This window comes from Petaurus breviceps, unplaced genomic scaffold, assembly GCF_028583685.1.
Source record: "Petaurus breviceps papuanus isolate PSGF00001 unplaced genomic scaffold, PetGlider_PUasm1.0 470, whole genome shotgun sequence".
Classification (NCBI taxonomy): Eukaryota; Metazoa; Chordata; class Mammalia; order Diprotodontia; family Petauridae; genus Petaurus; species Petaurus breviceps.
Genome location: NW_027186350.1, coordinates 7,935,720 through 7,948,658, shown reverse-complemented (window position 1 = coordinate 7,948,658; position 12,939 = coordinate 7,935,720). Strand labels below are relative to the sequence as shown.

The 12,939-nt window shown below is 45.3% G+C and overlaps 1 protein-coding gene across 1 annotated transcript; it reads right to left on the bottom strand.

The window, feature by feature from the left end:
• Positions 1-1,659: 1,659 nt before the first annotated feature.
• Positions 1,660-8,880, bottom strand: PIANP (PILR alpha associated neural protein). The gene is made up of 6 exons (XM_069101599.1): positions 8,688-8,880; positions 6,227-6,286; positions 5,351-5,868; positions 4,639-4,720; positions 3,516-3,737; positions 1,660-2,981 (listed from the first exon to the last, which is right to left on the bottom strand). The coding sequence occupies exons 2-6, from the start codon at positions 6,241-6,243 to the stop codon at positions 2,960-2,962; spliced, it is 861 nt and encodes a 286-aa protein (XP_068957700.1). The 5' UTR covers positions 6,244-6,286; positions 8,688-8,880; the 3' UTR covers positions 1,660-2,959.
• Positions 8,881-12,939: the final 4,059 nt, after the last annotated feature.

Here is a 12,939-nt window from a genome sequence, read left to right as displayed (position 1 = left end):
GGGAGGAAGATTCTCAACATGAAAAAAACAACAACAACAACAAAAAGCCTTCCTAACAATTAGGGCTACCAAAAAACAAAATGAAACTCGCTGTTTGGGGCTGAGGTGGAGATAAGAAGGTTTTTCTGATTTCCCAGTTTCTCAGCACTGTCCTCCCATTCTATCTTCTCTCTATATCCCCAATCTCTTCACCCCATCCCTCCATATTCTTTCTACTTTGTTTCTGGTTTTCTGTCAGCCAGCACTGAGGCCGATGCTTCATCTGAACTCTCCTGTTTCCACTTCATTGACTCCTTCATCTCGAGATTTTTTTTCTTCACATTTTTGTGTGTTTTGGTCTGCTGCTTCCCTATCCCACCCCACGTCTCGTTTTTCTTTTTATCACTTGTAGATAACCTTGTTCCACACTTAGATGAATCTGTACCTGCCCTATCTGTACCTAGGAATTTTCCTAGATATGACCTATGAATGTATCACCACACAATCATGCTAGAGAATACATGTCTAATTCTCTTTTTATATACTATCACATGGATATACATACAGTCTCTCGGGGGACCCAGATACCCTTCTCTGCTACTTTCACACACCCTGAGGCTATCCCATTTTCAGGGTGGAGGCTGGGGATAAGAAATAGGGGAGAAACAACTACTGCATAGTCACCATGGCAACAGAGCCTAGCAACAGGGAGAGACTGATGTCTGAACAGGGAGGGCGGGGGGGCAAGGGAAGCAGGGAGGTTGGGTGCTGCTGTGATAGCCAAATAGAGAACTTGGGGTGTTGAACTCCTCTGTTTCCATTCAGCCTCCACCCTTCTACCCCTCACTTTTACCCACCCTACCTCAGAGTTTCCACTTAGGGGCCCTCCCATCAGAAATGCTAGAGTCAGGGGAGCCAGTGAGGAGAGCTAATCACAGGCATACTAAGGCAACATTAGGGAGCTCTGAGGAGGTGGTTTCAAGGCTGAAGAGCAAGGCCCCAAATGAACAGTTAGGGCATCATCCCTCATCCTTCCCACTATCCTACTTCCCCCCATATTCTTTTATCTTTCCATCTCAAGTTTCAAATATATTTTTTTTAAATTCCTTTTTTCCATTTCTTTGTCTACTCCCTTAAGCTCCTCTTTCCATTTCCGTTTGCCCTAAATCCCTGGCTATCTTGCTCTCTTTTTCTTTTTTTTTTTGGGGGGGGGTTGAGGAGAGTGGGCACAGAACTGTTACTTCAGTGGTATAACATATTCCTAGTGAGGAAACTTTTTCTCCTAATGAAGGAAAATTAGCATCTTCTCTGCAACTTAGAGAGTGGCCTGGGGCATTGAGAGGGCAAGTGATTTACCCCAGGTTACACAGCTAATAAATGCTGGAGACAAACCTCAACACCTCGAACTCAAGTGTTTTTGATTCTAAAACCAGTTCTCTAAGTATTATACTACATTGCCCTTTCCCACTATGTCTCTTTGTACATTTATGGGAAGACAGATTTTTTGAATTCATAGCTATTTGTCTTCTTTTCTCCCTCCCTTTCCCTCAGGAGTTAAAACTTGAGACCCCAGTTAGACTTACCTTCTGGTCAGATATAGGTGCAAAGGATTCCTCTACCCCTTCTCCCATTACCCATTCCTCTCAACAGGGGTCACAAGGCAGAAGTAGGGGGCTTGAGTATTTTGCAAAGGTTTTATTTGAAAATTCTGAAACTTACATCCCACAAGAATCAAAGATTATCACCACAAGAAGAAAGAGAGATAATACAAAAATATATATCACAGCATAGGGGACCAAGAGGGGCAAGGAAAGGAGAAGAAGGAAGAGGAGAAAAATGGAAAGAGAAACAGAGTGGGCTCAGAGAGGAAGCAGAGGAAAGGAGGAGGAAGGGCAAATGACAGAGGCAGAAAGAAAAGAAAAAAAGGCAGAGTGAGAGGCAAGGAATGGGAGTGCGTAAGAAGGGCATAGTCATGGGTGTTGGGGGGGGCAGAGTGCCTGCCCAATGGCCTTGAGCCTACTGGCTTTGCTTCCTACAAAGCCTGGGCTGAGTTAGTGAGGCCACCCCCCTTAATAGCTGGCTTAGGGGGACTCTGATATTCAGAGGGATTGACACATAGAGACAGCTGGCATTAGCAAGACGGAGGTGACTTGGGAACTTTCTCCAGGGGCTCAGGAGGTGACTACCCCATAACCCTTTTAGATACCAGAATTTAGCAGTATTGTAAAGGGCAAGGCTTGGGGCTTCAGTGCCCTCCTCGACTCCCATCAAGAAGTCCACGGAGTGGTAAGAGCGTCTGGGTGGGGATGGGCTAGGACAACTAGGGAGGGAGAGACAGGAAACACAAGACATTGGGTGGATTGGGGCAGTGAAAACTAAGGGCACTGGAAGCCCCCAAAGTTCACCCCCTCCCCACCTGTAGGGCAGCATGCAGGGGCCACAAAACCTAAGTGAGTGTGCAAGAGAGCATGTGCAAGCCACTCAATGTGACAACAGAGTGGATATGTAAGAGAGTTAATATATGTGAGAGGTTAAATGTACATGAGAGTATGGCCAATTAGGTGGTCAGGTGGTGATGAAAATGTTCAAAAGAAGTGATGAATGAAGACTGGGTGGTACAAGAGGGAAATAGAATGTTAGAGATTAGTTTAGTAACAGATGTGGAAGAGGGTGAGTGCAAAAAACTATCTGTACAAGAGTGTGCAATACTGTTCCGGTGTGGAGGTGTATGGCAAGGCTTTTGTTTGAATGCACAAGGGCTTTGTGGGAGAGATGCCCTTATCTATGGGATGTGAACAGGGTGACTGCCTTTGGGGCCAGGTGAGTGTGCAAGGAAATGGGTGTGCAAGAACAGGAGCAGGGGTCCTCTGCCAGCAGCATCTGGGGCCCCAGCTCACCACAGCTGCCCCACCCCCAGCGGAATGGTGGCTGTGTAGGCCCCATGGGCTTCTGCTTGGCTGGACCCCACCACTGAGGGGCGTCACAGATTCACCAGGGGGATCCTAAGGGGAAGAGGGAAAGGGCAAAGTCAGGGACACAGGGATGGGGTTGAGTTAGGGACTGGAGGCCTTGGCCAGAGGAGGGTGGAGTCAGTGTCAGGGGGTGGGGCTATGGAGAAGGGGTAGAGTCAAAAGTAGAGGGAGAGTCAGAACCAAACGGGTGGGGTCAGAACTAATAGGATGGTGTCACAGCTAAAGAAGCATAATTAATGCTTGTTGGATTAGAGTGGGCAATAAAGTCACAGGCCCAGAGTTCATAAAATCATACAATGTTAGAACCAGAAGGGACCTAGAGATAATGTGGTCTCACCCCTTTCAGGTGGGAAAGAGATCTAGAGGTGGGGTAAGAGAAAAGATGAAAGAGCCCTGGGACATAGCCCCATCAGACATAAACCCACCCACTGCCCCCCTTCCCCAGGAAAAGACTCACAGCTCCTGAGAAGTCTCCTTATTCCCCACCCTCTGTCCCTCACAATGACCCTCTACTCCAAACTTCTTCCCCATCTCCCTCCCTCCTTGAAGCCCTCTCTCCCTCACCGGTTCAACTGGAAAGCAGGGGCCCCCTTGGGCTGGGGGGGCACAGGCCGGAGTCCCCCGTGGGGCTCCTCCCGATCAGGGGTAGGTGTGAGTGAGTCCCCAAAGGACCCCAGCACAGTGACTCCTGCAGGAGACAGGTCTGTGAGGGGCTGCTGACTCTCTTCTTGTCGTAGGGCCCCCTGCTGCCCCGAAGGCCTTCGTCGCTTCTGGCTACGGTCCCAGCTGTAGAGAGCAAAGGGAAGAAGACATCAGTCACCACCCCCCACCCTTCCCCAAGCAATACCTTCCTGAAATACTGCAGGATACCATGCCTAGCCATGGCACTGTCTTCTAAAAGCACCATCCATTTACCATTGGAGCCTCTTTGGACACTGTAGCCCTGAAACACTTTTCCCCCAAAACCCTCTGGAGATTCCTCCTAGAAGCATGCACTCGGGGCCACCTCCCCTACCCCATCATTGATTAGGAACCCTCACCCGGGATACAATCCATAGACCTACCCTCCCCAACATGGTCTCAGCCCCAAATTGATGTCAGAAGCCTTTTCCTTCCTTGGTCAGGTGTCCTGTAATTTAGTTCTAGTTCAAACTGAGTACTAATAACCTGAAGTCCTAGGAGTCTCAACAGAGTGTGAAAAGCTCATCCAAACTATCACGTGGCTCCACTTGGAACATTAATTAGTTTTCTTCCAGGATAGGGTGCTCTAAGGGCCTAGTCTTTTGGTGCAGAGGGAGACAAAAGAAATCCCCAGACTATGTATAGTCAACTAAAGTATCACATGCAGGGAGTGCAGGAGGGGCAGGGAAGGGACTAGGGCATAAACAATTTGTTGATCTTGTTATATGTTTTAATTAAAAAAAAAATCCGTATAGCTCTTTTTACTTCATCTATTTCTCTGGAAAGAGGAATCTGTTCTGTCTCTCACTGTCCCAAGATAGGTTATACTGCCCTACTACCCCACCCCATCCCACCTATTCCTGCCTTATCCAGGGTCTTACTCTGCATCTGCCCCCTTCCTTCCCTCTTGCCCTACCCATCTATCTAACCTAAATTCCACTCTATGCCCCTCTAACATTTTCTGCCCCTCACCCACCAATAACCCATTCTTCAAACTCTAGCTTACCAGAATTTGAAGATTATGCCAGTGGCTACTAGGACAATGATGATAGAAATAGTGATGGTCACATAGAGCTGGGGGTCCACACCTGTTTAAGGAAAGATCAAGCATTAGAGAAGCCTTAGGGAGAATGGTAATTTAGTTTTTTAAGTGTGTGTGTGTGGATCAGAATGGGAAATCCCTTTTTGAATCTTTTCTTTTACCAACAACTCTTTCTTATCTCCAAATTCCTAACTTCCTTTTCCTAAAATCATCATCTTGCCCACCTCTCAAGCGCATTTCCCAAAATCTCCAATGCATTTGCATAATCCCAAAATGGGAAGCCTTTAGGCAACAGATTCCTCAAACCTCTCTGTCCAGAACAATGGCGGTTATCACGATATCTACCTCTTCCCTATCTACTATACTCCCAAACCACCAGACTCACCTTTTCATTTCCATTTATTTCTCTAGCCATCATCATAATCTGTCTATAACTCTGATCAAAGATATCATGTTTGCCCACAGTATTTGGGGGAGGGGTAAAGGTTATGCTCTCTTGTGCTTCTTCAGTCTCAGTAACCGCAACTTCAATTCACTCTGTCCAACTGCATCTCTCTATCTTTATTCCTAGACTTTTTAGTTTCCCACTCCAGATGAATTTCACCTTCCAAAATTCAGAACTCTCTAACCAGCCTTACCTCACCCCTCAGAAGGCCCTTTTATCCACCAACCTCACCTTCCCCACGGCCACCAAACAGAAATGGGCGAAGGGTGGCAGGAGCTCCCCCAAGGATGATCCCATCCCCATCTCCACGTCTCAAGGAGTCCGAGTTGGGATGCGGGGTAGCCAGCCCATGAGGAACTGCAAAGCCATAGTCCAGTGGCAGGAAACCAGGGTTAGCAGAATTAGGATCCCCCCCATCCTCTCGGGACACTGTGGGGCCCCATACAATGGCCCAGGGGTACTGGGATGAAGGTGGCCCTTCCTCAAAGCCAGATGGAGTGGCAGGGGGTGCAGTATCTGGTGGTACTTGACGCCTCGAACGTGAGACACGGGGGGACCGACTTGGGGGAGGTGCTCGTTCCCACACACACACATGTCGAGGAGCTGAGGGACCTCCCCGGGCACATGGGGGACGGGCAGGAGCTGAAGGGGTACGAGGTGAAGAGGTAGAGGAGCCCTGGGCTGTAGGTGGGAAGGGCAGTAGGAACAGTGACCAGAATGGGAGAAGGTGGGACATCAACAGTGTAGACCTGGAATAGGAAGGGAAAAGGAGTAAGATTAATGTCTGTTCCCCACCAGGGATGTGTTCATGGGGCTAGGAGCATGTGTCTAAGATCATTCCTTAGCACAGGGGTAGGGGCAGTTGTTGTGGCTGTTGTTTTGCCCCAATTTTTTTCTCAGTATGGGTTAACCTCTATAAGATTTCTCCATTACCACCAGGTATTGGAGAAGCAGATGGGACCTCTTGCTAAAGTTTAACCATAGTGTCTACTCCTCAACATATTCTTTTTCTCTAGGGAGGAACTTCCCAGGGCTAGGTCAATGAGAAAAGGGTCAACACCCCAGGAAACAGGGTCTCTGGACTCCCCTTTGGTATCTAATACTTACCACATCCTGGAATCCATATCTGAGGTCTCCCACAGTTATGATCTTGATTCTTAGTCTTCCCTGAGGGAAAGAAGAGATACAGTTAGAATCTATAATCCTCTTTCTCAGTACAACTTCTGAACTCTTGCTTTAGGCATCCATCCACTCCTTGATCATTCCCATTGCTGTCCTTTCCATCCCTCCCTTTCCCAGCCTGTCCATATCTCCAAAATTACCTTTTTGTCCTAAGTAGTGGCATTATTGCCTTTGTTGCTACTCCCCTGAGTCAACTGCATCTCATCGACTGGGAGTCATTGCACTATAGTCTCCTCTCCTTTCTTGCCCCTGAATCAACCAGTCCTCCAGATTCTGCTTGCATCCTTGAATCTCTCTGGTTCTTTTTTTGTTTGCTTTCTTTGCTCCCAGCTCTCATCTTATCTCATAATTTCATAGGCTTAGACTAGAAAGGGACCTCAGAGGCCATCTAATCCAACCCCTTCATTTACAGATTCGGAAACAGAGGTCAGAGAGGCCAGGTGACTTGCCATGTAGTATATGGTAGAACCTCTACTTGAACCCAGATCTTTGACTCTAAACCCAATATTCTTTTCCATTGTGTCATGCTGCCTTTACTCTGACTTTTATTTAGGGCCCAGAAATGTGTGAGCATTTGAGCATGAGCCATAGGGAAAAGGGGTCCAAGAAAAAGTTAAAGAGGAGAAGATGCTTTGGTTGGGGGGGAGGGTGTAGTTTTTCCCCCTATTGCTCCTTAACTCCTTTGTTATCCCATGTTCTAGACCATTATTCCCTTCATGGGTAGGGTCCCAGACTTCCGGGGGGGGGGGAGGGAAAAGGGTAGGCTAGAATTTTTGTTAGTGTTTAATCAGCTAAGTGCATGGGTACTTTCTGAAGGGAGGTGGAACTGAGAAAGAGTAAGCCTAAAATATGGCATCCCTTAGGCTCTGAATCCTAGAGGATACCAATGAGTAGGATCCTACTTTGGCCCCAACGGAAGTTATTATTCCTTGTCTGAATGGTGTAATTTTGATTTTGGGTTTGAATCCAAATCCTGAATACCACCAGCTAGGTAATGGAGAAGAATAGAGGGAAAGAAACAGTGAGGAGAAAGGCAGTTGGTGGAGACAGAGCAGCCCAGTGGGTACAAATAAGAAAGGTAATAGATGGTGGGGGAAAGATGGAAAGAGGTGGTTAAGTGGTTGGGGGGGAGGAGAAAAGAGCAAAAAAAAAAAAAATAAGAGGAGACATCTAGAGAGGGGGGAAAAGATGGATCTAAGGAGATGGGAAGAAAGCGGTCAGAAGGAGAGAGTCAGAAAAATGTAAGCAGAGAAGGATGAAATAAATGGAGAAGAGAGGGGAATGGAAGATGAGAGTGAAGATTGGAGGTAGAATGAAATAGGTGGGGATAAAAAATACAGGGAAAAGAGAAAAGGTAAAAAAGGAATTGAGAGAGTATAGAGAAGAGAGAGAGAATGATAGGGGGCGGGGAGGAAGAAAGAGGGAAGGAAACAAGATACATGGTAGCAGATGATAGAGGGAAGGAAAAGAGGATAGAAGAGAAAAGTGCTGGAGACAGATCAAGGTAGAGAAGAGGAGAAAGAGGGAAAACAGGAGGAATAGAATAACCGACACAAGACAGCACAGAAAAATGGAAGAGAAAATATACGGGAGTCAGAAATTGTCTCTCCAAATGTTTCTAAGGAGGGGAAGAATGTGATTGCTAATCAATGAAGCGGAGAAAGGCTGAGGGGCTACCGAAATCTCAGGGTCCATCCCTTCCTGTCTCCTTATCCGTCCTCCCTACCTAAACTCCAGCACCTTGTATCCTCCCAACCCCTTCAGGAACCCCGCAGTCCCCCGGATTCAGCGTCTTACACATCCCCCACCCACCTGTCCAGGCTCCGCACAACAGGTCTGTGCGCAAGAGATAAGCTGGGGTGGGGGTGGGGCAGGGGGCCTTTCCCAAAGAGTCTGCCCCCATCCCCAAACCATCCTCTCGATACAAACTAGACAGAGCATCTCCCAGAGATGGACAGGAAGGAGGGTGAGGGGGAGAGACACCGAGGAGGAAGAGTGGGTGGGAAGAGGCCAGTGAAAGGAAAAGGAGGAAAACAAGAGGAAAGAGAGCGAAGGAGAAGGGATGGGAAGAGGGAGGAGGAATGGAGAGACAGAGAATGCAGGCAAGGAAAGGGAAAGAGGGATGGCGACAGCTGAGAACAGAGAGACGGAGCCGGAAAATAAAGGATGGAGATAGATGCGGAATGAAAGATGCAGATTTAGATGGATGGGGATGGTAGTGATGGAAACAGAAATAGGGAAGGAGGGATGGAGGCATAAGAAATAGGGACAGGATAGATGGAAATGTGGAGATGGAAAAGGAGGCTAGGAAAGGACGCAGAAGCCAGGAAGGACAGAGCCTGGGCACCTGGGATGAGGGATGGAGGTTGCAGGGTGTCGCACTCACCTGCTCCGTGGCTGATGTTGCGGGATGGCTAGGGGGGCTACAGGCTGTGCGGGGTTAGGGGGCTGCGGGGGGCGCCAGGCCAGGCGCATGGTCAGGGGACTAGCGGGCGGGGCGCGGGAGGAGGCGCCCCGAGTGTGGGGCGGCGGCAGAGGCTCAGTTCAGCTCTGCTCAGCTCCTCTTGTCTTGTCTTGGCTAGGCGTCAGCTCAGACCTTCTGTCTCCGCCTGCCACGCACTATTTAACCCTCCTGTTACCGTGCCGTTAGGGATACGGGGATCCCCGGATGGTTTGGGACAGTAGAGTAGAGTAGGGCTGTTGGTCATCCTGAGGTTCCAGGTTGTGCCTATATGACTTTCAGTATACCCACCCACTCTTCACCCAAAGAAATCTATCACCTCATCTGAGTATCATTCCAACTTCCCATGTTCCCATTGTCACCTCAATTCATGTCCCCCAAATCAGGGTCATCTGAACTCTGGCACCCCGATGCTGAATCACTCAAGTCCATGTCATCTCAAGTCATATCCACTACCCCACCACTTTCTTTCTTCTCCTTGGGACAAGGCCCAGAAAAATAGCCATAAAAATCCCATTCCTATGACCAGTTTCCTGGGTTATGAATGTATAGACATTAGGAATTACTGATACAGGTGGAGCAGTGGCCTGGTTCCTATGAAACTTTCCTGTGACTGATCACCCTCAACTCTCTCCTTTCTCTCTCTCCTTCCATCCTTGGGTTAGTCTTTCATTTTCTATTTGCCTCTCCATCTACTTCTTTTTTCTGCCCCACTTCCACACCCACAAAGAAAGTAAACTCCTTGAGATCAGAAACTTTTTCTTTTCCAATCCTCAACATCTAGCTTAGTGCCTGGCACATAGTGATGATGTTCACATAGTGAACACTTAATAAATGCTTCTCGATTGAATGATTTCCATCTTTGATTGTACATCTGTCCCCTATCTTCTTTTTTTAAACTTTTTTTTTAAGCAATTGGGGTTAAGTAACTTGCTCAAGGTTACACGGCCAGTTATTTCTGGGTGTGGTGTGGTGCTGAGTGTCTGAGCCCGGGATTCGATCTCCAGGTCGTCCCAACACTGGAACCGGTGCTCTTACTCGCTGAGCCACCTGGCCGCCCCTGAGCAATTGGGGTTAAGTACCTTGCTCAAGGTTACACGGCCAGGTGTTTCTGGGTGGGTGCTAAGTGTCTGAGCCCGGGATTCGATCTCCAGGTGTTCTTAACACTGGAGCCGGTGCTCTTACTTGCTGTGCTACCTGGCCGCCCCTGTCCCCTATCTTCTTTTCCCCAATTTCTATGTTTCTTACTTTTTTCATTAATATCTTTGTATTCAGGATCTAACTTTATATGCCAAGCTTCTTTCCCATCTTTTACCTTTCCTTCCCCTTTGGTTATTACCCAGAATTAGAAGAGAAATTATTGTTGAGGACAGGAGCCCAGAGGTTATCAAATGCTGCTGTGTTTCTGTCAATTTGTTCCACACAACTCAGTGAAGAAGAGCCAATTGCTTCATATGTACATCTGAAAATAGGAGAAGTTGTGCACACTGGAACACTTAATTCTTGTTCTCTAAGCTGTTTGTATGTACCCTGGCTGTGCCATGCTAGATGTACAGTCCCCTTTGTCATATGTCTATGCTCAGAGTATATTCTAAATATATGTGTGTACTGGATTTCTGCCTTGGATATATGTGCAATGGGTATTCACAATCAGTGTTTGTGTATTTGTACACGTCCATATGTTGGGGGGAAATTGTATAGGACATTGGGTCATTAGTTTAGTTCCATCTGCTGATTTTGCAGCATTTCTTCAGTCATTTCCTAAATCCCTTTTGTTACTGGTATTTTTTTTTAATCTTCTCATTTGTGCAATGGTATTTCTTTATGTAAAATTGAGCTATATGCCTGATTTTGGCACAACAATTTCTTTTCTTCTTTTTTTTTTGGAGGAGCAATTGGGGTTAAGTGACTTGCCCGAGGTCACACGGCTAATAAGTGTTAAGGGTCTGAGGCCACATTTGAACTCAGGTCCACCTGACTCCAGGGCCAGTGCTCTATTCACTGTGCTACCTAGCCTCCCCTGGAGTAACAATTTAACAAAATAATTTTCAGTAGACAGCTGGTTGAATAGGTCTGTTTTATTTCTCAGTACTTTCTTCTCTGTGTCAGACTCTTTCTCTGATTAGCTATTTCTCCCAAGCTCTCCCTCAGCCTTTTTAGCAGAATGCCCACTGCAGGTGTTGAGTTAATTTTTGCTGGGTGAATAAATGAATTACTTGTTTGGGGAATTGTACAAAATTAAACATTCAATTCTTATCTTCTGCTGTTTCTCTATTCCTCTTCTCCATTTCTGTCCTCTTTCTTTATCCTCAGTTTTTATCACCTTTCTCATTTCCCTTTTCTCCAATCAATCCCTATTACCCACTGTATTCTATCTTTTTTTCTATTGCTCTGTCCTCACTTCCCTTGCTCTCTCTTAGTTCATAAATAGAATCACATCCTCTCAAGAGCCAGAAGGGAAGTTAGGATCTAATCCAACTTTATCATTTTACAGGTAAGGAAACTGAGGTTCAGGTGAAATAACTTCCCCATGGGCACACAATTAGAGAGTGGCAAAATGTGGAACAATAGAGCTGGGCTCAAATCTTGACTATGCTACTTCCTATCTGTGTGACCACTGGCAAATTACTCAACCACTTAAGGCCTGTATTCCTATTGAATAAGGAGGTTGGACTGGGAAATGACACAAATTTATAATATCAAGAGACATTCCCAAATAGATAAGTGACCAAAGGATATGAACAAATAATTTTCAAGAGGAGAATTTCAAACTACATGTTGTCACATCAAAATATGAATCACAAATAGTAAGAGAAATGCAAACAAGAAAAACCCACACCATGCAGATTGGCAGAGATGAAAAAAATGGGAAGAGTAAATGCTGGAGAGGCTAGGGGTGATGGTTAGGCATACTGAATTTCTACTAAAACAGCTAAGAAGTACTACCCTTCTGGATTTCTAGTTGGTATTATGTAAGAAAAGTAACTAAACCGGACATACTTCTTGCCCCAGCAGTCTCACTACTAGCTACATATTTCGTGGAAGTAAAAGTCAGGGAATAAAGGTCTAAAATATAACAAAATACAAAGTACTCTTTTTGGTGGCCAACGAGTAAAACAAAGTAAGTGGTCATCAATTAGAGACTGTTAAAAGAATGAGCTGTTAAATGTAATAGAATATTAACAAAGTTTTTAAAAGTGTTGAATATGAAGAATATGAAGACCTGTGGGAAGATTTTGTATGAACTAATACAATAATGGAAAAGCTAACGAAGATTTCTGAGAAGAGATAATAAAACTTACCTCCTCTCATGTCAGAGGGATGATTCTAGGACAGAATATTGTATACGATGTCTGATATGGTCAGATGTTTTTGCTTAATAGTTTTTTTTTTTGTTACAAGGGAAAATTCATTCAGGAGAAGGGATGGGAAATGGATACAATACAAAGACAAGCAAAAAAAAATCTGTTTTTAAAAAAATAAAATGAAGAGAACTGATGATGACTTTTTGTCATAGTAATGATCTGGAAAAAGTGGATATTAATTGGAAAAGGTCATAACAAATCATTGGTTATATGAATGCAATGGAATATTATTTTGTCAAATGAAATAGAAATAGGAAAAATCCAGACAAGCTTGAGATGAACTGATGCAGAATTAAAACAATTTACATGATGACTATGAACTCTGACCAATATAGTGACAGATTATGACTTCAGAGTCTCAGAAAAGAGATGGTAGACTATAAGCTACAAAATGAAAAATACAATTTCAAGCATGGCTAAAAATTGATTTATTATGATTAACGATGCTTCTTTGTTATAAGAGAAGGCTCCGTGGGGGACAGGAGAACCATTAGGACATTGATGTTAAAAATATAATCAGTAAAACAATTCTTAAAATTCTAATAATACAGACTCAGGAAAAGAGATCATGAAACACCTCTTTCCTCACTGCAGGAAGGTGGGGGACTACTAAGAATACTCTATACTCTATACATCGTCAGACAAAGCAAGATGTTGTTTTCGCTTAATTGCTTATCTTTTTCACGAGACATTGTTCAATATAGAGGAGGTGGGATAGGAAATGACTGATGTAAAGGCAAAAGGTATCAAATACAATCTTTTTTTTTTTTTTAAGAAAAAAGAATGGGTTGGATTAGATGACTTCTAAGATC